The sequence below is a fragment of the Setaria viridis genome, chromosome 2 (genome assembly GCF_005286985.2).
Source record: "Setaria viridis chromosome 2, Setaria_viridis_v4.0, whole genome shotgun sequence".
Taxonomy (NCBI): Eukaryota; Viridiplantae; Streptophyta; class Magnoliopsida; order Poales; family Poaceae; genus Setaria; species Setaria viridis.
In genome coordinates, this window is record NC_048264.2 from 44,461,158 (window position 1) to 44,487,634 (window position 26,477).

Consider the following 26,477-nt stretch of genomic DNA (forward strand, 5'->3'; position numbering starts at 1 on the left):
AACCCTTTCCCACCGGCCCTCGGACTAACCAGAGTAGCAGACCACCAACTATGTATAGACTCGTGCCTATCCTAGTGGCTAGGATCAATGTTGGGACAATGCGTTCAAGTATTAATTCCTTCCTAGATTCGATGTGTAAAGCTGCAATCGGTGAAAAGGTGATACCTAGTCTCCTGGACCGTGCTGCAAAAAACGCAAATTGGGTTGCTGGTCCATCCTCGACGCTGGAGTCTATCCGCTGTCCAAATTCTATCTTGAATGACCAACCAGCTGAAGAATTTACACTTTGGTGGCGCCCATGCTTTCCAGATTAGGTGTTCTAAGTTAGTTGTCATGGATCCTATGAATTGCACTCTGTAGGCCGACTGCGCACTGTATTTCCCGCTCTGCGTGAATTTCCATGTAATAGTGTTCGGGACACCTGGAGTAAGATGGAGGCGGTTGGTCTCAACCCATAGACGATAGTACTCAATGAAGTATGCGGCTGTAAACCCTTGATGTAGAAGATTTAAATCTCTTATCCAAGTGTGGTTTGTGATCGCATCGCAAAGTGTTATGTTCTTCCTTTTTGAGATATGATATAAGTTCAGTGCAAGGTCCCTTGGCCTTTGTCCATCTACCCAGCCGCTGTCCCAGAACGATATCTTGTTGCCGTCTCCCACTGTGATTTGCGTTGCCGCTGCAAAGAGTTTGCGATCCGCTTGGGAGCAAGGGATATCAGGAGTCCCCCATGATGGCCCTTCGTTCATCCAGTCCTGCCAAAACCACCGTAATCGCAAGGCCCTGGAGAATTTTCCTAGGTGCAGTACACCAAGTCCGCCTCCCTTCCTGTGCCTTGCTGTCCGCGTCCAGTTCACTTTGCATTTACCACCTGTGAGCTACTCCGTCCCCGCCCATAAGAATTTTCTTCGTTTAGCATCAATACCCCTCATTATTTCCTTAGGCGCTTTGAGGGCCGACAGCAGGTAAACAGGTTGAGCAGTTAGGACCGATTTCACCAAGGTTAGTCTCCCAGCAGACGACATGTTTTTTCCGCTCCAACTATTTAACTCTGCAATCTTGTCCAGCAAAGGTTAGAAATGTACCGCCTTTAATCGCACTGTGGACAGCGGTAGTCCTAGATATTTTATCGGGAAGGCGCCCCTCCTTGCTGGTAGATTTTGTAGTATCTCACTTAATTGCACACCTTCACAGCAAATGGGAATGGCAGTCGATTTGTGGAAGTTTGTTTTAAGACCCGTTGCTTCCCCGAAATACTCCAGGATGCTAGCAAGCGCATCAAAATTCCTTTTCTTGGTGCTATGAACACAGCCGCGTCATCCGCATACATTGAAATACGACACAGTGGCGCTCTTCCACGAAGCTTGGTAAAAATGTTCATGTTCGTCGCCAATTGCAGGATCCTTTGTAGCGGGTCAATCGCAATAACAAAGAGCAGCGGTGATAATGGGTCGCCTTGCCGCAACCCACGACCATGTTGGTGTGAGGTATTTGTGGTAAGATTGGAATTAGAGCATGCCTGTAAGCCAACCGTGCTACATCTTCTCAGGAAATGTGCTGGGTTAAGAAAGCTTGTGGTGGAATTACGTTCTCGTATGGTACGTGCATCTAATTAATCCATTTTCGTTTCAGGTCATATGCTGTATAATGTTTCTTAGACCAATTTCAAACAAGTTAGTAACACCGTACAATGATTCAAATCTGAAGACTGTTCATCAATTATGGGCTTAACTTTTACTTCTGGAAGAGGTAATGCTGTGCAACTGCGGGCATCATTCTTGAAGCATATGTGATTAAAAAAATAAAAATGTTAAACTGACAATGTACCTCTTGTATACGTCTCCTAAGGCTTAGATCCTACTCCCTCCGTTCCAAATTGTACGTCGTTTTGACTTTTTTATTCATAGATATTATTATACACCTAGATATACACTATATCTAGATGCATAATAATATCTATGAACCTAAAAAAAGTAAAATGATCTACAATTTGGAACGGAGGAAGTAGTTTGTAGGCTTGACTGAGCACCAGTTTGTTAGCCATCGGTGCTCTCGTACATGTATTTAACCACCTTCGCTCATGAATGAAAGTGTGTTGGATCAAACTCTTGTCTCTCGCATTCTCTGGTTCTACAAAAAAAATTAAATTGTCCGTTCACAAATCCAATCTCCAAGATAGTGGTGGAGTCATGGAGTGCCTCTTGTCATAAATTGTGTTTTTATTTTTATTTTCAGGATGATTATCCGTGCAAGTCTTGGTCGGGATGCCCATGCAGTCGGCTAGAGAATCGTACGACAAACAACATTGTGTTGGATTCACTAGAAGAAGCAGAAATAAGAGACTACGGAGCAGCAGCTGACAAAGTAGAACTTGTGAGGCTGTTTACCAAACTCAGTGCTAGGTGTGAGAAACGGGTGTCCATCACTGTATTAGAATGGGCATGGCGAAAGGACATGCATGAGAAGATTCGCAGCATTTGTCCTCCAAACGACAAAGTTGAAATTGTTGTACGATCAGCATAAGCTTGGACTTAGCTGCCTTTGAAGCGTGAGGCGATCCATATTCTAAAATGTAAACCCTATGCAAACTAGGTCATGAGCTTAGCTTAACTGGCCCAGACATACGTTAAGAGTTTGTGCACCAGTGATGTGATCGGTGTCCTCAGTTTGTCTAAAGTCCAAATTGCTTGCATCGAATCACCAAGTAGAAGGCACATACCATTTAAATAACTTGGAAGGTAAGCAGTTGAGCCCTCTTATGTATTGAGTATCGACCAAAGGTAAATGATAACATGCTGCAATTTTAGTTTTTAGTTATGACTATCAGGTTATGTGGTTGTCCAGAGCTATCTTGCATACGCACAATTTATCGCAAAGTGCTTGTCAATTGTGTATATCAGGATGTTTCAAATCCATGTGCTGTCCATGTGCTGTTCCAATGGCTATGGGTATTTGCCATAGGCTGGAGATCCATTTGGATATCACTACAAGTACTATTATAAGGAGAATTGTTGCTAACCATGAAGCTTACTAGGTAATTAACGTGATCAGATGGCTACGGGTCTTCTTTATGCTTGTAGACAGTAGTACAGGCATGCAGTCACATGTACGTGTGAAAATTCTTTTTTTTTAAAAAAAATAAAGCAGGAGCACTGCTGATTCATTTAAGAAGATAGAAGTTCAAAGTGTGAAAAATCCATCTTCATATTTCAAGCACATACATGTTATTGAAATATGGACTGGACTGAATGAATCGAACATGGAGTGTCTGCTACTCTGCTGTCGGCGATAGCAACCGTGGCTGATGGTAACACCGGCTGGGAAGGATAGCTGGATGCCTGGATGAAATCAGGTTCTTCAACTTCCATGTACCCGCCGTAAGATAGAGTTACTGGCGTACTGCAAAACAACAAAACAAACCATAGGACATACCAAGATTCAGCCCTTGCTTATAACAACAGCATATGTCCAGCTGAAGGATCCTCGAACTCATCGATCGGCGATGGAAGGCAACGATGCAGACGAGCCCCTAAGCACAACCGCTAGTGTCCTCAGGGAACTGTCGGGGACCAGGGACGAGATGGAGCGCGCACGCGAAGCGGCGGTGCAGGCGTGGCTCGCGTCCATGCCGCTCGGCGAGGAGCTCGAGCGGCTCCGCGCCGAGGTAGCCGCGGCCAAGAGCCGCCTCGCCGCGACGGCGGCCGAGATACCGCCGCTCAAGTCGCGGATCGAGTCCACGAACGACGCGGCCGCCGAGAGGCAGGCGGCGGCGGCCAAGAAGAAGGCCGCCGCAGACGAGCTCCGGCGGCGCGTCGACGGCTCGCGCGCCGAGCTCCGGCGGATGCGGGCGGAGATCGCCGCGGCGAGGGACGCGAAGGACGCGCTGGAGCAGCGGGTGCTCATCCGCCGCCAGGCCGCTCGCGCGCTGCAGCTGGCCGAGCGCGCCGTCGCGGCGGAGACCCACGCGCTGGCGTGGGCCGCGGGCGCGGCCGCCGAGCAGGCCGCGCGCGCGCGTGGCGGGGGCGGCGACGGCGAGGTCGAGGACGCCCACCACGACGTCGTGGCGCTGCCAGCGCGGAAGCTCGAGGAGCTGCGCAGGCGCGTGGAGGCCGAGGAGCGGAAGGCCGCGGCGCGAATTGAGGAGGCCGAGGCCATGAGGCGCGCGGCGAAGGTGAGCAGGGCGGCCGCCGTGGCGAGGCTGGACGCGGCGCGCGCCAAGAGGCGGGAGGCTGCCGCCGCCGAGCTTCGCCGCCATGACGGCGACGACAACGGTGACGGCAAGCGGGGGAGGAGCGCTCCGCCGCCGAGGAGACGGAGGGGGAAGTCGTGCTTTGCGGTGAAGCTACGCAGCTGCTTGTGCGCCATTTCCAAAGCATGAGGCGGGCATTCTGATGCGCCACATGCTGACATGCAGCTGCGGTGTGGATGTGGAGCGGGGGTAACCATGGGCGCATGCATCGTTCTGATGATCGTCTGGACACGAGATCTTCTGCTCTTGTATGATAAAACTGAAAGTTCTGAACATGTTGGTTATCGACTCGAGTCTCTGAATCATGTCGTCGAGCACGAGCACCGTGCGTGGCTGCGTGCACGTGCAGAGTTCGGAGTAGAGTTCTTCCTGGGCCGAATTGGTTGGAGGTTAACAATTTTCAATGGGCTCTTGGCAAATAATAAATGCCCTTTATGTTTGAAGTCAACCACGGCCCACGGGATGTTTGCTCTGACGTGGACGTGATTAACGCTGATGTAATCACCACCGCCACCCTCGCAGGTTTCCGCTCCATCCCCCAAAGGCCCTCGTAAGCCATCTGACAGCTGAGCCCCACCTCAAGCGCTCGCTGCCTACCTCCACTCCTCCCACCCACATGGATTTCTCCGCCGCCGGCGGCGGGGGCGGCCGCGGCGAGCCGGCCCGGTGGCTGGAGATCGCCGGGAAGCTCCTCGCCGCGCGGGACCTGGTCGGCTGCAAGCGCCTGGCGGAGCGCGCGGTGGAGGCGGACCCGAACCTCCCGGGTGCCGACGAGCTCCTCGCCGTCGCTGACGTCCTCCTCGCCTCCCAGCGCCAGCTCCCCTCCGGACGCCCCGATCCGGTCGCCGTGCTCCAGCTCCATCCCGGACCCGACCCCGCCGCCGTCAAGCGTGCCTTCAGCCGCCTCTCCCAGCTCGTGTCCGCCCCGCGTAACCCCCGTCCCGCTGCGGACACCGCCCTCCACTTCGTCCAAGAAGCCTTCGCTGATCTCTCGAAGAACCCTTCCAGCGACACGCCTCCTGCTGCTGCTTCTACTCCTGCTTCCGGTGGAGCCTCGGCCGCGGCAGCGGCCGATGCCGATGCGTTCTGGACGGCGTGCCCCTACTGCTGCCACGTCTACCAGTACCAGCGCGCGCTGGTGGGGCGCGCGCTCAGGTGCCAGAGCGCTGGTTGCCGGCGCGCGTTCGTGGCCGCCGAGATCCCGACCGTGCCGCCTATTGTGCCGGGCACCGACATGTACTACTGCGCGTGGGGGTTTTTCCCCATGGGCTTCCCTAAGGCAGCTGATTTGAGCACCAACTGGAGGCCATTTTGTCCCATGTTTCCGGGGAATTTTCAATCTCCGCCGCAGCCAGCATCTGCAGGGACTGCCAATGTTGATTCCGGGAATTTTCGATCTCCGCCGCAGCCAGCAGCTGCAGGGACTGCCAATGTTAATCTTGGGAATTTTCGTTCTCCTCCGCAGCCAGCATCTGCAGGGACTGCCAATGTTGATCCTGGGAAATTTCGATCTCCACCGCAGCCAGCAGCTGCAGGGACTTCCCATGTTAATCCCAGGAATTTTCAATCTCCTCCGAAGCCAGCATCTGCAGGGACTGCCAATGTTGATCCCGGGAATTTTCGATCTCCGCTGCAGCCAGCAGCTGCAGGGACTTCCCATGTTAATCGCGGGAATTTTCAATCTCCTCCGAAGCCAGCATCTGCAGGGACTGCCAACGTTGATGTACAAATTGTTGAGAATAATGGCAGGCCTATTAATGCCAATTCAACACCAGCAAATGTGCAGCTGGCAAATAAGAGTGGTGTCCGTGGCAGTGCAGCAGGGCCATCTAGAGGTAGGATGAAGAAGACAACAGCCCGCAAGAAGGTTGGTGCCGTGCTCAAGAAGCACGCTTCCAGTGGGGTGGAAAGTGGCATTGAGCCATCTATGCTTGGGTCGGATTCATGGAATGGAAATGCAGGTAGCAGTAGTGGGCAGACAGTGGGTACTAGAGAGATCAACATAAATGAGGTGGCGAAGCCAACTGATGGCGCCACAGTGCTGAATTTTGGTGGGGATGAGGACATTGGGTTTGATTTGGATGTTGATGCAACGGACGCCATATTGGGAAATTTACAGCACCTGCCATTCTTGAGGGAGGATGACAATACCAGAAGGATGTTTTAGTTATCAATGTGCTCAGTGTAGGTATTCCATAGAGGTGGTGTATATCGCGCAGCTGAAGGAATTCCTACATAGTCTGATCCTTCAGTGCTGCCCTTGCTGTCATTGCAATATTTTCTTATATTTATTCCATGTTCCGTAGTTGTCTACCTTGGTTCAGCTAGCTGGCGATCTCTTTAGCATCTGGATCAGTACTTTTTACGAATCCGTAGTCTAGATTATCCCAAATTAGTTGGGGGGATGTGTAATATGTGCCACCTGCTGATTAACTTAAGGAGATAATTGGTTAAGGGAATAATGCTTGCTGCATGGATGATTGGTGAGGCTGTTAGCTAAGGGTTTATGATGCAACAGAGGTCACATGGAGTACTGGCAGATAAATGCTGATGAAAAACGTAAGTTTATTTCTTAGTGTTCACAAATCTCTCCTTATTTAGAAGGCATACCGTAGTGATTTCATGGACTCATAATTTGTTGACTTAATTTGCATTGTTCAATATCAAGCAAGTTGGGTGTGTAATTCTTTTGATTTGCTGATGCAAACCCTAAGTTTTTACATGTTTACTGAAAAACTGAGACAAAAGAAAAGGGCTGCCACAAATGTTTCACAAAATCTAATATTGTTTCTCGTTGATAAGAAATTACACGTGACAAGGATTATAGAATGCTCACAGCTGGTTATAACCAAAACACAGTAACAATAGATGCTTGCGTGTGTTCTTATGTAGCTTATCTTGTAAGTTGCAACACCAGTGAACTTGGGGTATGCTTTCTACCAAACTGACTATCATGGCCCTGTTTGCTATGTTAATATAATATCATCTGTCAATGATCTGCATTGAACCAAACATAGAATAAAATCAAGTTTACTGCAATCTGTATTCTTTTCTGCGACTATCGAGAAGTTTAATAGAAAAATAACAAAACATTCTAGCAACACATTTGTGCAAATTGATTGAAATTGGAGCCAACCTTAGCTGCAGGCATAAACCTATGCTGTCCTGATTTCAGGACAACCCTAAGGCCAGGGTGGGCTACCAGCCTGTGTAGTTTCTACTGGATTCTTTTTTTTTTTTTTTTTGCGAACCCAGTTTCTACTGGATTCTAACCATCGTCTTCAATGCTTTCGATTAGTTATGAATAATCTGCTCAACATGTGCTCTCTTAGGGGAGCACTGAAGATTTTTTACCATAGGAATTGCATCAAAGTTAGCATAGATACTTTGCAGTTTATTGTCTTAGTAGTAAATTCTGTAGAAATTTTGACAATGAAATTTGCCTTTTTCGTGTGTATGATCCATATCCACAAACCGCAAGGTCTAATTACTTCTTCTCAATTGAATATTTGATTTGTACTGATGTTTAAGTTCTTTTGTTTCAGATATCTGGACCAGAAAAGCTCTATGTTAGTTGATAGCCTTCACCAATCATCAAAGGATGTGAATAAGAGAAGTGGCATGACTTGGTTTAGGGGACATCAGTGGCTTTTAACCTATGATTCTTTCTTTGTAGTTTGCCAAGCTAGCCTGAAATAACAGGATTTATCTGTGCGTTGACACCCAGTTTTCTGTCGCAAGTGTAAAATGGTACCAATGGCTGCAAGCTTGTTAATCTGTTTGTTTCCGTGTTAAGTGTAGGCTCCTGTAACTATCCCTTCATAATCGTCATGAGCTCCTTGCCCTCAAATTGATGTGCATTTTCTTGTTGCTGGAACCGTGAGATGTGTACTCTATTGCTGAATCCGGTGAGCAACAACTCAGCTCAATGTTGATTGCTTTGCCATATATACGCGCCTGCGGTTTATGCAGCTGGACGATCGAGGTTGCGATCGTGTTTTTTGGGGGGGAGGACACGGGATTCATAAACAATAGTCGATTATTTTGGAGAACTTTCTACCTTCAGATCGTGGCATCGTGCACGAAGATCTGTATTAGCAAAGGGGGCCTCTTTATTAGCAAAGATCTTTATTACCTTTGTTCATATGTTTTGAGAGATTAATAGTTGCCAGTTTTAGTTGAATATATGTGCTTTATTATATCTTCTGCATTATTTTTCACTTAGCCGTTTACACCACAAGAGAATAAAAATGACGGAGATTTGATCATTTCTAGCTTTGCCTTTTTATGGGTAGCCTACATTGTTCTCCTTGATACCAAACCAAATTCTTGCAGGAGCCCGTGGTTATCCTATAAGCCGTGCGATTGAGAACCAACGGCTGCGATCGCTAACTGGTGCGGGACCCGGAAGTCGGCGCCTGTGCAAACACGTTGCAGACTGCCGCTCCCACGTCATCCGCCCCCCACCTCGTCGTCGTCTTCCTCCTCGCCTTGCTCTCCTTCTACTCCCTCTGTTCCTCGCGTCGCCGTCGCGTCACGTTACAGCCGCAGGGCAACGAGAAGAGTGGTAGCGGGAAGCGGCGGCGGGGAGGGATGATCTCGCAGTTCTTCGTCCTGTCGCAGCGCGGCGACCACATCGTCTTCCGCGACTGTAAGATCTGGATCCCGTCCCGTCCCGGGCCGATCTGGGTGGGTAAATTTCGCTAATACGTTGTGATCCGGTGCTGATTCGATTGGCAACTTCGTACGGGTGGGTGCAGATCGCGGCGAGGTTCCCAAGGGCAGCGCTGAGATCTTCTTCCGGAAGGTGAAGTTCTGGAACGATGACGAGGCAGAGGAGGCGCCCCCAGTCTTCGTACGCATCTATCCCTCACTCCTGATCTCTTATTCAGACTGCAAACTTTGCCGAACTTGGTAGAATACTTGAGGTTTTTTAGCTGTAATTGTGATGCCTTAGCTTGCGTTGTGTTAACGTGAACGGCTGTGCTTGTGAGCTTGTCGATCGATCGGGACTAGCACTATAATTCTCTGGAAACTTGTGCATTGAGAAGCTGAAGAGAGCGGCTCATTGTAGATAGAGGAGCATTACCTTAGAAATGAGGGTGACTATGCTGCAGGGATTCAGTTGTTTCTGGGATCATTATTTTTGTTTCATATTGTCTTGCCATCTCCCTATTCTGTTTCCATCGGTAGTGTATAATGGATCATTTGGTTATAACATTAGGGGATACATGTTGATGAATATGTGCCTATGACAAAGGTTTTAGATGAACTGAAATAACTGAGTGTAATACTTGTGTGATTTATTCCATCTACTCTGCAACCATTTAAAATTAGCAGGAGCCATGCCCATTAATTGTGTTCCGGTGGACAATGAGCTGTTCTGCATGCGTGATGTGCAGTTGTCTCCATACCAGTGAACCCTTTTTATGGAAAATTAATCTTGATGTAAAACAGGATGTTGGCATTTTAGAACATTTGACCCTAGATTAAATTGAAAGGGTAAAATCAGTTCATGTGTGGATGAGGAGACAGTGAATCCATCTGCATTCTGCTTATTCATGCATTTATTTACTACTTTATCTGACACTAGGCATTTTACTTATTGTGATGACAGAATGTTGACGGGGTTAACTATATTCACGTCAAGGTCGCCGGACTATTTTTTGTAGTAACTACAATGGTCAATGTTTCTCCATCCCTTCTCTTGGAACTTTTGCAAAGGATTGCACGTGTTACAAAAGATTATCTTGGTGTTCTGAATGAAGATTCATTGCGGAAGAATTTTATTTTGGTGTATGAATTGCTCGATGAAGTCATTGTAAGTGCTTTACACCATATCTCATACCAGTATCAACTGCTATCCTTTCTGACCTGGTTTTAGGTTGCTACTGAAATCTAGTGTGATTTAAACAAAAAGGTTGTGTGGTTCCACAGTGATCAGCATGATTCATCTGTTTATGGGAATGCTTACTGTCATCTTTTGTGCAACTAGGACTTTGGATACCCACAAACAACCTCTACTGAGGTTCTGAAGTCATACATATTCAATGAACCTATCATGGTTGATGCTGGACGACTACCACCACTTGGTCCTGCTGCTATGTTCATGGTAACACTTATGCATATTACCGCAAGAAACATAAGATTGGGTTTCTTGACCAAGAAATGTGCTTTCCCCATGCTATTGTAGCAATGGCATAGTTTCAAAATTGATATCCTTATCTTTTGCAGCAAGGCACAAAGCGTATGCCTGGAACTGCTGTTACAAAATCTGTTGTTGCTAATGAGCCTGGGGGGAAGAAGAGGGAGGAAATTTTTGTTGACATAATTGAGAGAATAAGTGTGACATTCAGCTCTAGTGTAAGTACCAGTTTATGCCATGCCTTGTTCATTACTATTTTTTTCTCCTCAACATTTGAAGATGCTGAGCAATTTTGTTCTCATTCTGTAAATTCCGTTCTATGGAAATATGTCCTAAATTTGTTGCTCTTAATGTCAGGTGCCGATGATGCCTGTTGCAACTTTACTTTTAATTTTACATACCATCACTTAGTTTTATTTTTCATTGCCTTTACTGCCAAAGCCTACCTTTTGCCTTTTCGTTTCTTATTCCATTACTGTTAGTGACTTCCGTGTTTACTTTTTGAAACTGGAGACAAATAGACGTATCATGTGTACTTTTTATTACTATGGAATTCCAATTCCATGGTATAGGTTCTTATTGTAAGTTTGTAACAAGTGATGGCCAAATCGCTCTCAATCTTGTATCTTGTGATTTTCTTGCACTTAATTTTAAGCAGATCTGTTGTTTAAATTAATTACTAGCAGGCGGTCTATTTTGTCGTCTCATTTATTTTTCTGTAGCTATGATATCTCATACTATTGTTTTTCATGATTTATATCTCATTTTCACTAAACAGGGCTATATACTTACATCTGAGATTGATGGAACAATTCAAATGAAAAGTTACCTCACTGGAAATCCAGAAATTCGTCTTGCTCTCAATGAGGATTTGAGCATTGGAAGAACTGGATCTTCGTCATATGGTATGACCTTTAGCTTTCCTTTGACATCTACCTACTTAAACTCTACTCTGATTGAATATAGTATGCATATGACATAAGAAGTTTATTTCCCTTGTGCATTGTTTCTTTTTTTTATAGCAAATTGTTCCTGATCCTCTGTTTCTGTAACATTGAAAACTGGATTATGATGAATGGATAATGTTTTTCTCAGAATGGAGTTGTTCAATGCATATATTTAAGTGGTTACTACTTACTAGTCATTATGAACATAAATCACTTGTGTACATTCTGAACCTTTTTTTTCACGAGTGCTGCTTAAATATTCACCATTTGAACTGCACTGAGTTTATTAGCATGCTGTTCATTCTATTTGTTTAGCTGTTATGGCTATTGCTGAATACTGATCACAGACAATATTACAAATATTTAATGCCAGATTACAGAAGTTCTTCTGGAGGAGCAGTCATTCTCGATGATTGTAACTTCCATGAGTCAGTACATCTGGACAGCTTTGACATTGACAGAACTTTGACTTTAGTAAGTACTCTAATAAGGCTTTTATTTCTTGTTATCTCTTTTGTTTTTGGGCAGAACATCAAGCACTATATTTACGAATTACGATGTATTATTTCAGCAAAGTTAGATAATTTCTATTTACCATTGCACAGATACCACCTGATGGAGAATTTGCTGTAATGAACTACCGGATGACCCAAGAATTTAAGCCGCCGTTCCGTGTAACAGCACTAATTGAAGAAGCTGGACCATCGAGGGTATGAACTCGTCATGCTATTAGGCATTGATGCTACTATGATTTCAATTTGGTGAATCCAATTCTTTTATTATCTGCACAGGCTGAAGTTCTACTGAAGATACGAGCAGACTTCTCTGCAAATGTCACAGCTAACACAATCACAGTACAAATGCCAGTGCCCTCGTACACAATGAGGTCAGCTGTAGCTTTATCTTGTTCTTACTAAGTTTAGCTACTTTTATTGGTAGCTAGAGTTTAACATCGTGGATTACATTGCAGAGCAAGTTTTGAGTTGGAAGCTGGAGCAGTTGGGCAAACAACAGATTTTAAGGAAGGATCCAGGAGACTTGAGTGGAACCTAAAGAAGGCAAGTGCCAACAAGGATTGTCGTATGTACATCCTGCATATGTGTGCACTGGCAATGTTAACTTTGCTAAATTATTTTAACTTTTAACACTACAGATTGTTGGGGGTTCTGAGCACACCCTTCGTGCAAAGCTGACATTTTCCCAGGAATCACATGGTACATGTTATGTTTAACGCATGTCATGCTTATTCCCTGACCTGGCAACATCATTTAACTTTTCTGTTAGGCAACTTGTGACATTCTCCTTTGTGGAATGCAGGAAATATCACAAAGGAAGCTGGTCCAGTGAACATGAATTTCACTATACCTATGTACAATGCATCGAAGTTGCAGGTAAGGCCATCTGCTGTGTATGGTCCTTTGCGGAATGTATCCATTTGCACTATAGGGCGTGGCAGTGTGCTGGTTGTCCACTAGCAAAATTACTGGGCTATTGATTGGTTGATTGATCATCTTTTGAATGCAATTTTTGAGTTAGCCATGTGCCTTTTTACTCTACAGGGTGCTATACACTTTTAGCTCTTATGTACTTTACATGGTCCTCCAAGGCCTGCACTGCTCAAAAACATTGACATGCATAATGCTTTGTGTAATCTTTCTGTTCAACTATGAACTGTATTGTTTCCTCTCCTGCAGGTCAGGTATCTTCAGATAGCGAAGAAATCAAAGACATACAATCCATACAGATGGGTGCGATATGTAACACAAGCTAACTCCTACGTAGCTCGTCTATGAGGAACTCGTGTTTGTACACTTGTTTCTGGTCCATTTTTTGGTGTATTATTTGAGGTTTATCTTGGACAGAGTGGCATGTATCTGTAACTTTATAGTGGAACAAATATCACTCTGCTCCTGTAGTCGAATACATTGTAGGTTCACAACTTTTCCCTCGTACAATGTGCAGAAGATTCGTGATCACGTTTTAATGCTACAAAATGAATGAAGTTCTTGTTCATGCCTTCATGGCACTTCTGGGACCCATCATCTTAGGAATTTGTGCGCGGTTGTCACAATATTGCGCCGAGCCGCCGAGTGTAAAACAGCCTTGCAGCTTTTTCTTCATGAATTTTCATCTACTTCTGTAACCCTTCATGGTAAGACCTCTAAAGATAGTTACCTAGTATTGAGAAACTTTCGAGTATTTCATCTCCACAACATTATCATTTCAAACATCTTTTAACAAAGAACATTAGTGGATTTGAAAATCAGTTATCTGGCATTTACAAACTTCCGAGGATTTTATAGAAGTAACATTTTGTAGGAAACTTTAGGATTCATATGAAAATGTACAATGAAATGGCAGTTACAAGGAAAGACATCTCGCGATTGAAGTCACGATTGCATCACGAATGTACAGATCTTTACGCTCCATGCTGTCACTTTCAGTATATCCAAACCAACAATCATATGAACATGAATCCCTACAACTTTAGATACGCATTTTTATGTGCTATATGCAGGTCAAGAAACCCCAGGAACGGTCATCTATGCCATTGCTACAATGGACATCCTACAACTTCAAAACTGCAAGAGCAGCACAACCAAAAAATCTTTTCTGGGGCCAACTCGGGGGGCCTGACTTGATAGGATGTGGCTCAATTGACCATTGAGAAGGGGGCAAGCATCTATCCATATTCATGGAATTCATAGGAGCCATCCTCCTCAGATGCTTTGAACTCTAGAAAATCATGCGTGATAGCCTGAGTTGAGGCGTTAAATCTTCCCAGCTGCTTCTGTACGCACCCTCAGCAACTCGGTGCGTTTACTCCTCTCCATTTCTTCTACCAGCCAGTCAACACCATGTTTGATCCCCGTCCTGCAATGGAAGAACAAATTTTAAAGCATGTTGATGCTATGCTTAATATGTCCATCTTATAAAAAGATGACTTAGTGATAAATAAGTTTGAAAACGACATGGAAATGCTTTGCTCACCCGTCAAAAGCAGATCCAGCCTGGAACATGCATGGCCTCTCATCTAACTCTTTAAGATGCAGATGTCTAGCCAATTCTTCCTCTGAGACAGCTGCTGGTGAATCCTGTTGACAGATCCACATAAACATCAGAATGTAAGATTCATGAGGTAAACACAGAATTTGTCACCCGAATTTATATATATCCCAAAAAGAACTGGGCAGGATTCCAGGAGATTTTCTTCATCTTTCTCATGTTGTAACCAGAAGTCTTGTAACCAGGAGTCAGAAAAGGTTAGGATTAATATATCTTTGTTGGAATCTATATCCACAGTTTATGATCTACTGATTGGCCAGGCTACATACATCTGTATTCAAGATCTAGTTACAAAAATATTAATTTTCTATCAAAATACATAAATGCCATGGCATGATTTGATCTTACAACTATTGTCTGGTGCAAGTGGATGATAACTAGTTTCCTTGGGCTGCTCATTTTCACCAAACAAAATGCAGTTATCAACTACAAGTGAAAGCATGGAGCTTTAAAAGGTAATTGCCATAAAGTATACAAAGCATTCAAAATAACTGCAGGTAAACCAACCTGCTTGTTTGCAAATATGAGTATTGGCGCTCCTTGCAGATCTTCATGGCGGAGAACTTTCTCTGAAATAAAAGTCCAGGTTACGGTTCACTAAAGTAATAGACTCTTGATCCTAATTTGCCAGTTCTAGTTAATATGTACCACAATAGTCAGTACATGCAACAGAAAAGGCACACAATTATTTCGTGATTAAACAATGGAAGCAGCTTACCAAGAGCAGATTTGGCATCCTCAAATGATGCTGCAGCAGCAGAGTCGATAACATATATTACAGCATGGGCCTCCTCATAATATTTCTCCCATATTGTTCTTAGGCCAGGCTGTCAAAATATGTAATTGTGTAAGAATTTGAAATGACTAAAAACTAAAAAGAACATTGTCTGACTCATGCTTGTGAAATTATCGCACGAAGTCAATTTCTGTTTCTTGTTAGAGAGTGAAGGTTAGGTCTACACGCATTGACAACATATCCTTTGGGTAATCACAAACAAGACAATGGCAAGGTGTTGATCAAGATCAATGTCTATGCTCTTAATGATGATGAAAAGTCAATGAGGAAGATTTTGCACAACCAATTGGCACCAAGCAACAGGTGCAGATGATGATCTCTGCAGCGTTGAGGTGCAAGTTTTTAATGAGCTAAATTAAGATAAGAGGAACTGATCTATGTGGAACAACATAAAAACACGATCACTACAAGTTCTTGTTGTTGTTGTTGTTGTGGTTGTGGTTGTTTTAATGTGGAGCAGCATAAAAACTGATCACTACATGCCTTAAGTACAAGCACACCCTTCAATATTCTAGAACTGTACCAGCCCACTGGAAAACCTTATGTTTAAGAATACTGATTATGTGGTAAAAACTGGAGTTCAGTTGCTAGGTACATGATCCAGGCGTTTTTATTTGAGAATTGTAACAAGTTATGTCATCAGAAGTTATGATGGTAACTCAAACTAACCTATTGACAACCATAAAGCAATCAACCATAACTAATGCTGAATGGAGAAGTTTCATAGACAAGATTGTTGATGATGAGTCTATAACTCTGCACGAGAAACCATACCTGACCTCCCAGATCCCAGAAAACAAGCTTTACATTCGCATCTTCAATACGCCCAATATTAAGACCAACTGTAGGAACAATCCGATCATGCGGAAGACCTTCTCCCTTCAGGTAGATCGACTTCAACTTTTCTAGAAAGGTCTGCATTGTCATGTTTTAACCACAATCAAGTTTGGCATAGACTTGGTTCAGATAAATACAAATTGAACTCAACCTAATAGTTCCAGCACTCAGGAACCGCAGGGAATTCAAGAATGAAAGTTAGGATACACAATCTTCAGAAGAATTACCGTCTTCCCAGCCTTATGAACTCCGAGGATAAGCACATGGAACTCCGTTTTGCTGAACACATGATTCCACAGGCCATAGAACAAGGAGAACATCTCGGTATGGTTATATCCACCTCAATCAGCTACCCAGCACCTGGAAAATCAATACCAAGTCACGCATATTTCCCAATCATCGATGCACAAACGCCTTCTCCTAAACCAATTCAGCAATTGATCATGAGCAGGTGCTGGCGCTACCAAAGTGGCGAGGACCATGCCCGCTCAGAATAGCCAAACACATTTCCCTCCGATACTCGCAGAAAAATCGACAACAAAGTGGGTGAATGGCTCAGCAGCCCATCCCAGAGATGAAAATTTTGGATTCGAGTGCTCACGGCAAAGAAAAATTCGCAGAAACAGAACGACCGATTGGTCCAAGCAAGCTAGGGCTTCCTTACCAAGGAACGAAGCGATCGGCCCAATTCCAGGCGGATGATCCCCCACTCCAGAGCAGTGGCGTCCAGGGGAGGGGGGGCTATGCCGACGCGTGCAGTTGGCTGGATCTGGATCGAGGTCACGACGTGTTCGCGGGGAGGAAGGCGGTGGCGAGCCGAGCCGAGCCGAGCCAATGGGAGCCGGTTCCTTCCCCGGTGGCCTGCGGTCTGCTGCGGAGGGTGGGTAGACCAGGTCATCGGTCGGCGGAGTCGCGAACCGAGCACGCTGCATTTGGGCCCAGGTAATTTGATACGAATATGCAATGCTTGGCCCATACACGGCGACTGAACCTTGGCAGGCTTAGTGGGCCTTGCGTTTCCGTTCTTGGTCCATGTTCCGGAAGATTTTTTTAAATGTTTGAGATTCGTGTAACGAGGGACGTCAAATCTGCATCAGATCAATATTCTAGCCTCACTCCCCTCTCTCCCCTGCCTTACGCCGCCGCCGTACCCTGCATGGGGCCTATCGCCACCGCGGCCGGCCCTGCTGCGCCTCCCCGAGCCGCCGCCGGAGTTGGGGAAGAAGGTTGAAAAAATATTAGATCAATTTTTCCTTAAAAAAATGTTGGTGCAACTTTTTTCCGAAAGATGTTTAAAGAAATGTTTGGCTCAACTTTTTCAAAAAAATATTGGTTCAACTTTTTTCAAAAAAATGTTGGTCCAACTTTTTTAAAAAATATTTATCCAACCTATTTTAAAAATATTGACAGCATTTTTTATTCAACATTTTTTCAGTTAACCCAATATACCTTCTACAAGTTAAATAAGCTAATCATCTGTAAGGCCGAGTAATCCCGACTAGCATTTCCCGCACGGCTCTGCCTCCGTTCCCTTCCGTTTTGTCCTGCCCGTCATGTTTGTTTTCTCGTGAGCAAAAATTGCTAGCCCAGAATTCGGATTTTAGGAAGTTCAATAACACACGGCATCTAAGATTCTTCCAACCTTTACGGACACTTTATCATCTTTAATGCCTTTCTGCAGTTAATATTTTAAATAGTCATGTTCAACATTTCAAAAAGGCTTAGTTCAACATTTTATATGAATAAAGTTGAAATAGTATAGTTAAAATGTTGAACATTTTGAAATACGATATTCAACAATTATTCATATTGGCACTCATTTTGTTAAAATGTTGAAATGTTGTATAAAATTTGTTGAAACGTTGAAATGTTGTATAAAAAATGTTGAGATAGTACAGTTAAAATGTTGAAATGTTGTATGAAAAATGTTGAAATGTTGTATAAAAAATGTTGAATTTTGAAATAGTATAGTTAAAATGTTGTATAAAATGTTGAAATGTTGTAGTAAAAATGTTGAGATGGTTTATTAGAAATGTTGAATTTTTTTAGTAATTCCAAAAATACACATATTGGTACTCATTTTGTTACATTTAACTCTAACAAATCACGCGGTCCAAACGATTTTGCCCAAGAACATGTTGCCAAGTGGCGGCACCATCATGCTAGCCCGCAGTCTGTTATGCGTCTGTGCTAGGCTGCCAGCCAAACTGCATGCATGCACAATGATCTGAGCCGTTTGGAAGTCTTAGCTTGAATCTAACACCAGAGGATGCATAGATAAGTTTCTTCCGGAAGATCCAGGATGAAAAGCATGCCAACTCACGAATTGACGAAGAGTCTTCAAGATCTACGAAGCCCATCTTTAGCACACCAAATCGTTGAACACACTAGTAAACAGCCAAAGGCTATCTCCTCCTCGTCACCAGGGTCAGACGCCAATTTCAGCACTGGCGAACCCTAGTCAACGGATAGCCAACCCGCAAGGAGAATGGATAGACACAACATGTATACATGAGAAGGTGGACAACCGACCTTACAAGAGAATTTCTGGTAACACCAGAACTATCCTGGAGGGACAAAACACCTCCAAAACTTCTCCACATGCCCATTGCCTTCTTCTGATTTGCAAGACCAACACTATTGTTGGCATCGTGGGTATCGATGACATCGAGGAAAATACAGAGGAATCGAACACCGGCGCAGAAGAGGAAAACAACGACATACCCGTCGATGTCGAGACCCCTGCAAAAGATATCATTGTCAAGCACCCCTCGCATCTCAGACAGCACCAAGACTCGATCACCTCGAGCAAAGCCAATGGTAGAGAAGGTCTGGAAGTAACAAAAGCTTACCAGCAAGATCCTCATCAGCAAGTTCCCCCACCGGGCTTCTCGCTCGAGCGAAACGATGTGAAACGAGTGCGTTTTGATACCCGAATACACTATTTCAAGGCAGCGAACTGCTAACGGATTTTTTCGCATGGATTGCTAATGCACGAAAAACGATGTGAAATGAGTGCGTTTTGGTACCCGAATGCACTATTTCGAGGCAACGAACTTCCGACGGATTTTTTCACAATGAACACATCTAATGTACTCCATTAAACCATAGACCATATTTGCGACAGATTTTCAAGCCATCCTAGCACAAATGGGGTGCCATGAGTTGAATTTTGATGGGGCACTCGTGGTTGCCAGCTTATTATTGATTTGGGAGCAATAACCTTTAGATAGTTAGCCAAGTTGCTGTCGCCTCTAATTCAAACTAAATATGAAAGGATCACAAAATGTCCTCCAATAGGTTCATGTCTTTGATGCTTCAATTCTTGATTACCATTCGCAGGTGGTTCACCACCCACCGGATCCGCAGTTCCCCCAGCACACCGGCGCCACTAAGATCACCGGCAGTGAGGAAATCCGGTGGCGACAATGGAAATCGCGTCGGAGTCACCTTTCTCAACTGTTCCTCGGGAACGGGATGCTTCGAGAGAGTAAATTGGATTTCTGATATTTTTTAAGCTGCAACAATTTTTTTATTTTTTATTTTAGTATTTTGCAAAAATATATGACCTAACAAAAAGATTGCAAATCTATACCTATACCGCCGTTTGAAACGGTGGAAGCCAATTGAACCGGCGGTAACTTCCCTCCTCTGGGCAGTACACTTTCAAAAAGTTATAATTAATTCATATGAACTCGGATGGAGATAAACTTTATATGCAAATTGTAGATCTTGACGAGATCTACAACTTTATAGTTCAAACTTTTTCCAATTGGTATCATATTGGTACTCAAATAATTGCAACTTGCTTGACACAAGTTTCAGATCTAAAATTCAAATTTTAAATTGAAACTGGGCAGCACATATTCAAAAAATCATAACTAATTCATATGAACTCGGATAGAGATAAGTTTTATATAAAAATTGCAGGTCTCGATGAGATTTACAACTTTGTAGTTCAAATTGTTTTCATTTAGTACCATCTTGGTGGTCAAATAATCAACACAAGTTTAGATCTAAAATTTTGAATCTGAACTTATGTTGATTATTTGAGCATCAAGATAACACTAAATGAAAAAAGTTTGAACTACAAAGTTGTAGATCTCGTCGAGATCTGTAGTTTTCATATAAAGCTTATCTCCATCCGAGTCTATATGAATTAGTTATGATTTTTTAAAAGTCTATAATTAGAGGAGGGAGGTTACCGCCGGTTCAACTGACGGTTGCTTGCTGTGCACGTTCCGCCATTTCAATGGGTCTATGTATAGATTTTACAGTTTTTTTAGTCATATGTTTTTTGCAAAATACTAATATAAAAAATAAAAAAATTCATGTTGCAGCTGCAGCGTGCTATGATGGGCCGGCGTGGCTCGGAAAGTTTCAACCCCAAGGTAGATAGGAGCCCTCTGTGTTCGCAGGAGTCCAGGAGTCTTCTTCGCTGGTCTTCTCGTCTCACCACACCACGCTCTCGGCAAGGAGCGGCTGCGACACAGCAGGCGAGGGTTAGGAGAGGCAAGGCGGCGCGGCGAGCGGCCCAGGAGATCTGCTTGGCGGGCAAGGTTCGCCTCACTGTCTCCCTCTCTTCTCCACCCAGATGGCCTAGGGGCTTCGGGCTTAGGACTGATCTGTTCTGTTCGTGCGGGGAACCCAAGTACTTGTGATTTCCACCTGAGTGATTTTCCGCGCGTGATTCGGTAGATTTACTCGAATGGTTCGTCGGATCGGTGCTTTGGATTCGTGGAATCGTGAGGGACAGAGCTCTGCGTTCCTGAGATCTCGCGTCCGAGTACTTTTGTATCTGCAGACGAATCGTGAGATCTGGTGCGATCTCGTTCAGGAATCTGTTCTTGTCGCGGTAAAAGCAACCGGTGGGGGGTTCATTTAGACTAGATCGTTGGATTTGTTCGTAGATGTATGCTGTACAAGTCCCCCTAGGGAGGTTAAGTTTACGCGTGGTCATGATTGTTGCTTAGCCAGTTGCGATGTGCTTGAGTAGGTTGTGGAGATAAAAAAACGTGATTATCCAGTTTACATTAACGAAAGATTGTGCAAGTCCCATACATATTGATTTGTGTCAAATCCAATTGTCGTGTTAGATCCAAGTAATTCTAGGAGGCTTATGAGTAGTGTTGTAGGCTGTACTGCAGCATGTGATTTTGAAAAATACATGTTCCATTGATCGTGAGCGCTGACCCCCTGAGCACTCTGGCAGTGCTGAAAGTCTTCCGTATTTCCTCTTGATATTACCCATTTCCTTCATCCTCCTGATTTCATAATCCATAGCATGGTGTGGTAGCGTATGTTGATTAGCACCATCATGAGTAATATGCTAGTTAAGTTGAATTACGCTATTCACAGTCTATACCATGGTCATCTTTTTATTAATCATGGTAAACCATTATAAGGATAGAATCTATTCATCTTTCTGCTTGTCATGCTATCCTGTCCCTGAACTACTAGAAGCTGAGGACACCTTTATAATCTCCTTACATGATGAACCAATTCATATATTCAATACGGATTGCATTCCTCAAGCAATGCATATCATTACAAATGACTGCAGATAAGCTCCCTGTTACTGTAATGCTAATTCGATGTGCCCCAATTCCTCATCTATTTAGATGTAATTAAATATGTTTGAGCCTCACAGCTCAGAGCCATATGTTTGGAGTTGTTGGGGTTAGGGGATGGTTAAGCAGGAGCTGATCCTTTCCACTTGATGTGTTTTATTTTGATAACTTTCTTTTATGAAAAACCAAGGAGTGCCAGTATTTCACTCCTTTCTGGAATCATGCACAGCTGGTTTATAACCTCTTTTCTATCTTGCGTTCATCATGTTACAATGCAATATGCTTCTGACAAGTGACAATTCTGATGGTGGATGATATCTCGAAAAATGCATGAATTACTTGTCCTCAGAAAGTAACCAAAATTTGCCTGTGATCTTTATTGCAGATGTTTGACGACCAAGACCTGGGTTTCTTTGCCAATTTCCTGGGCATCTTCATCTTTGTCTTGGTTATTGCGTACCACTTCGTGATGGCAGACCCGAAGTACGAAGGGAACTGATGCCCTTCTGTTGTGCAAGGAGATCTTATGATCCGCAGATCCAAATAGGGCAATACTGTTTTGTTAATGCTAGCGAGCTCATCTGACATTTGTTGAGTGCATATCGTGGAAGCTGGACATGCAGCTCCTGGCATTTTGACTTTACTCATGTCTTAATCTTCTGAATTAGTAATCCCAAAGATTTCTGAAGATTATTCAAGGCCTGTAGTTGGTTTGTTGTTTGCTGGGTAAGGTGCCGTGCTTTTTAAGCCGTTCGCTTCATGCTTGCCAGGTTCTTATCAGATTTTCCTTTGCTCTCCTGTTTATTAGACCTTTCAGTTCGTTGTTAGCATGTTAGGAAACTGGAGAAACATAATATTCACAGGAAGCAGACATTAGGCGATTGCTTTATGCATTTTATTCAAAATTTAAATTCGCAAATAGGCCCTAAATGTGGGCAATTTATGCAAGTTTTCCAGGTAACAGTCAGCTTATCCGTAAAAAATTTACCAGGTAGCCATCTTGCTCCTCTGCTCAAGCAGCAAACGAGCGCGTGCGCGGCAGCACGAGCTGAACAGGCACCAGTCCTTGGTCCATCCTCGTCCAGGCATGAGATCAGCATGAGCAAACAACTCACAGCTAGTAGCGCTGCTTCCAGACTTGGCGACGCGCCGTGCGGCCGGCTGCCGTCAACATCCCAAGCAACGGCACGCGCAGAACCAAATCGCGCCGTGCGCGCCTCTCCTTTCTCCGACGCCGGAGTTGGCGCGGCAACCATGGATCCGCGCCACGCGGAAGCGCTGGTGCTGCTGTGCCTTCGCTGCCGGAGCACCCGTGTTGCCGCGTCATGTGGCCCTCGTGGGTGGCAACCACGCCGCTGTCCACTTCTGCCCGGGTGCGCTCCCGCTAATCCTGCCCCAGTCGCCCCGCGCTTCTTCCCCTGTGTTGTCCTCTTCCTTGGATCGCGTCCTGCTTCGCGTCTTGGCAACCATGAAGACAGCGGCAAGAATGATGGGTCGGCGACCGGCGACGAGCTCCACCTGCCGATCCGTCTCGCGGAGCTGAAAGATCGCGGCGCCACGTCGGGCGCGCGCGCGGTCTTCCTCGGCGACGCCGGGTCGTGGCTCCCGTTTCTCGAACTGAACCACGTCGCTCCGGTCAGCGCCGTACAGCTCCGAGCGATCCCCGACGACGAGTCCGTCGACTTGATCGTCGGCCACGGCGACCGCGTGGAGCTTGGGCTCGTCGATCGCGTCCTCAAGGTCGGCGGCGTCGCGGCCGTTTTCGCCGCGTCGGAATCGGCGTTGCAGCTACCTGACAACTACTGGGTCGTGTTCGCGCCCCGATCTCAGAACGAGGGCGCCGTCGCCGTCGCTGTGGAGAAGACCAGCGCTTCTACAGGCTCCGCGGTCGCACGGGAACATCACCGGAAGCTCCTGGCCGTGCCGGAGAACAAGGAGGACGTGTTGTACGGCCTCGAGGGCGTCCTCCTCGAGCCGCCGCAAAAGCGATAACCGTCTCGATCTCACGAGTTGCCGCGGCAGGTTCGCGGTCGCGGAGGCGCACGCCGCGCCGCCGGGGAGGACGCCGGCCGTATGAGTACAGCGCCGCGGCCCGGTGGGATCGGATGTGCTGATCCAGAAACGCCCACACCGCGGATCGGAGCCATTCCAATTGCGCCGACGTCCACGCCGCGGCTAGGGTCGTGGCTCGTGGGCGGCAATCCTTGCGGGAGGTGCCGCCGCACACGAGACGAGAGCTCAGCGCATCCTGGAGTTGGAGGGGAACAGCGCGGGGAAGGCGGAGCTACAGCTATCGCGCCGATCTCGACCGCACAAACCCGATCCAACGTCCGATATAGGCCCAGGGGTGGACGGTATTTCATTTACCGTCCACCCCGGACGGTAGATGAAATACCGTCCACCTCTAGGGTCTGACCGGCCGGCACCATTGGCGACGGGCCGACGGCCACGCCGTCTAGGCCTCCACCGCCGGCGTTCCTGGTGCCAGAATAGTCGGCAGCGTGTTTCAGCCACGCAGGGATTGGTTTTCATCGACTGTCGTCACGGACGTGGTGGACGCCGCCGTCGCGCGCGGTTTGGCGAACCTCCGGCGGCTGCGCCCAAAGTACCTCCCGGAGCTGACTGGCGACTCGGTGGAAGGATACCGCCGGCGGGTGTTCACCGACGTCACGCCGGCTCCCCAGGCGCCGCCGCGGCGTCGTGGTTCAAGAAGCACTACCCGAGTCCCGAGGGGGAGGCACGAGTTCGAGTCTTCGAGAGCGTGCGCCTCACGACGGCGCAGCCTGCGGCCGCGGGCGCGGGCGCGCAGAGCGCGGCGCCTCACGGCGGCGGAAGGGATTGGGGGACTGGCTGGAAGGGAACGCGAGGGAGGAGGCCTAGGTGGTGGTGAAGGCCGGCGTGGAAGCCGCGGAGGAGATGCTCCGGAAGGGCGGCGCCATCGTGCCCGCCGCGTTGACGAGCTCTTCTTCGACCGCGGGGAGGGCAACGGCACCACCGGCAATAATAATTCAGGGCGGCGCCCCGTACTGGTAGTGCGGCGCCTGGTCCTGTAGGGCCGCCTACGTGATCATGGCGTCGCCGTGCACCAATGTTGGAGCGGCATGCTCAAGTAGAAGATAAACGGGAACTGAAGAAGTGAAGATCATTCGGGTTCCGAAGCAAGAGCTGCGTGCGTGTACCAATCAATCCAGCCATACCAGAACAGCAACGTTTTGCAAGACTGGGTGACAAAAACTAATCATCTTTAGGATTATCTAGACAACTTGAGCATGGCTTTTACCCCTAAAACCACTGATCGTCGGATGCGCACGCAGCCACTGAAATTCAAGAGCCTCTTACGGAGCACAAAATTTCATGAGAAAAAATGTGGCACCAACAAGTAGGACCAGCAGCCCAACAGATCCAGACTCCAGAGGTCACGCATCACATGTACGGCGACCGTACGCGACCCCCGGCCGGTGTCGCGCGGCACGCCGGGAACGGGGGGAGCTCCTCGAGCGCCGGGGCCCGGCGAAACGCGAGCACGCGACGGGTGGTAGCCACCAGCCCACCACCGGATGGGGACTGGTAGTCTGGTGCGCACCTCGTGCGTGTGTCGCCGTGGTTGTCGTGAATCGTGATCGCCGGGCACCACGTGACCGTGAAACGGCAGCAGGCGCTCGCTCTCGCTCTCGGCCATGTCAAATGTCAATGCCATTCGCTGGACGGTAGCAGGCTAGCAGCGCGTGGAAGAACGAGGGCCGGGCCAAGATTGATGGCACAACCAAACCCAATCATCATCGTCTTCAATCTTCATGCGCCACGCAAGTGAAGTGAATTGCCACGACGGACGGTCTCCGCGACAAAGCCCAGCTCGAGTCCAACTGTCCAAAGTGATGGATGAATGCCACGGCGACGACGCTTCCTTAACCAACCCAACCCATCCGGCATTTTTCTTCTACCTACGGAAAAGAGGAGCAGCAGGCACGAGTGCGCTTTGGCACGCATGCGGGAAAGAAAGGGAAGGGAGAGCCTCGCGCGTCTACGGGCCCGTAGCCTGGTGCCGTCGCGGTGGCCACTTTTGCCGGGGGCGAGTTATTCCTCCGTGCACTTCTCTAGGAGCTTTAAGGATCCTAGGCATGGCTCCTACGACTGACTCACATTGCTCGGCTTTTACTGGGCGTGGCATTAACGTTTTCGGCAAAGTCAGCAATTCGATCACCCATCCATCGTAGATTTTACTATTGCCCGTTAATTTTGTTTTGCTGTGGCATGTGGAATGGAACAAAATCTGGAGGGGACTGCAAGCATTGATTGTTGCGAGTATCCATTGTGTGATCTCCCAACCAAATGTGGTTTTATGAACATGTTTTTATTTTTAATCCACAAAACCATTGCCTTCCATAGTATTGGATTCCGGTTTCTTAAAAGAAAACCGCTTCCATGATGATGAACTGATGCTGTGTTCCTTTTTGCATGAAAAAGGAAGAAAAAGATTGACCCATAACCTCATTGTATAGCTTTTGTTTTTTCATTCCGTATAACCAATTTTTCTCATAAGATATAAACTCAACGTCCGACAATATAACCGTTGAGCTATATGTTATGCATCTAAAGAAGACTATGCCAAATGTTATCTTGACTCAAACGATTTTCCATCCTCACCTGAATTTCACTCAACAACGGTCATACGAGTAACAATCCATGCGACGCTCCCACTAATTTATTAGAGCTGTGCAAGGGTTTTTCCCCGTGTGCTTGTTCCCAACAGTGGACGGGTGCGCGCGCGTGGTGGTGTGTGTGTGGGGGCGGCGGCTGATCTCAGTGTGCAGATTATTGCCTAATCATTTCTTCTCACTCCGCCCTTAAAACCACACGCCGCTATAAA

The 26,477-nt window shown here is 46.4% G+C and overlaps 4 protein-coding genes and 1 pseudogene across 4 annotated transcripts; 4 read left to right on the forward strand and 1 right to left on the reverse strand.

Moving 5' to 3' along the window:
- Positions 1-4,801: 4,801 nt before the first annotated feature.
- Positions 4,802-8,109, forward strand: LOC117841954 (uncharacterized). The gene is made up of 2 exons (XM_034722279.2): positions 4,802-6,808; positions 7,795-8,109. The coding sequence occupies exon 1, from the start codon at positions 4,866-4,868 to the stop codon at positions 6,414-6,416; it is 1,551 nt and encodes a 516-aa protein (XP_034578170.1). The 5' UTR covers positions 4,802-4,865; the 3' UTR covers positions 6,417-6,808; positions 7,795-8,109.
- Positions 8,110-8,702: 593 nt separating this feature from the next.
- LOC117841955 (AP-4 complex subunit mu) lies at positions 8,703-13,362 on the forward strand. The gene is made up of 13 exons (XM_034722280.2): positions 8,703-8,900; positions 9,010-9,104; positions 9,867-10,070; positions 10,245-10,361; positions 10,484-10,612; positions 11,173-11,299; positions 11,715-11,815; positions 11,947-12,051; positions 12,133-12,227; positions 12,312-12,399; positions 12,495-12,555; positions 12,659-12,732; positions 13,036-13,362. Exons 1-13 carry the CDS (start codon positions 8,843-8,845, stop codon positions 13,132-13,134), a joined length of 1,353 nt encoding a protein of 450 aa, XP_034578171.1. The 5' UTR covers positions 8,703-8,842; the 3' UTR covers positions 13,135-13,362.
- A 340-nt stretch (positions 13,363-13,702) lies between these two features.
- Positions 13,703-16,908, reverse strand: LOC117841956 (uncharacterized). The gene is made up of 7 exons (XM_034722281.2): positions 16,705-16,908; positions 16,268-16,400; positions 15,978-16,118; positions 15,126-15,234; positions 14,915-14,976; positions 14,333-14,436; positions 13,703-14,215 (listed from the first exon to the last, which is right to left on the reverse strand). The coding sequence occupies exons 2-7, from the start codon at positions 16,358-16,360 to the stop codon at positions 14,113-14,115; spliced, it is 612 nt and encodes a 203-aa protein (XP_034578172.1). The 5' UTR covers positions 16,361-16,400; positions 16,705-16,908; the 3' UTR covers positions 13,703-14,112.
- A 3,520-nt stretch (positions 16,909-20,428) lies between these two features.
- LOC140221741 (dolichyl-diphosphooligosaccharide--protein glycosyltransferase subunit 4A) lies at positions 20,429-22,308 on the forward strand. Its single transcript, XM_072291642.1, has 2 exons — positions 20,429-20,599; positions 21,996-22,308. Exon 2 carries the CDS (start codon positions 21,996-21,998, stop codon positions 22,107-22,109), a length of 114 nt encoding a protein of 37 aa, XP_072147743.1. The 5' UTR covers positions 20,429-20,599; the 3' UTR covers positions 22,110-22,308.
- Positions 22,309-22,464: 156 nt separating this feature from the next.
- LOC140221742 (uncharacterized) lies at positions 22,465-25,940 on the forward strand (annotated as a pseudogene).
- The last annotated feature ends 537 nt before the right edge of the window (positions 25,941-26,477 follow it).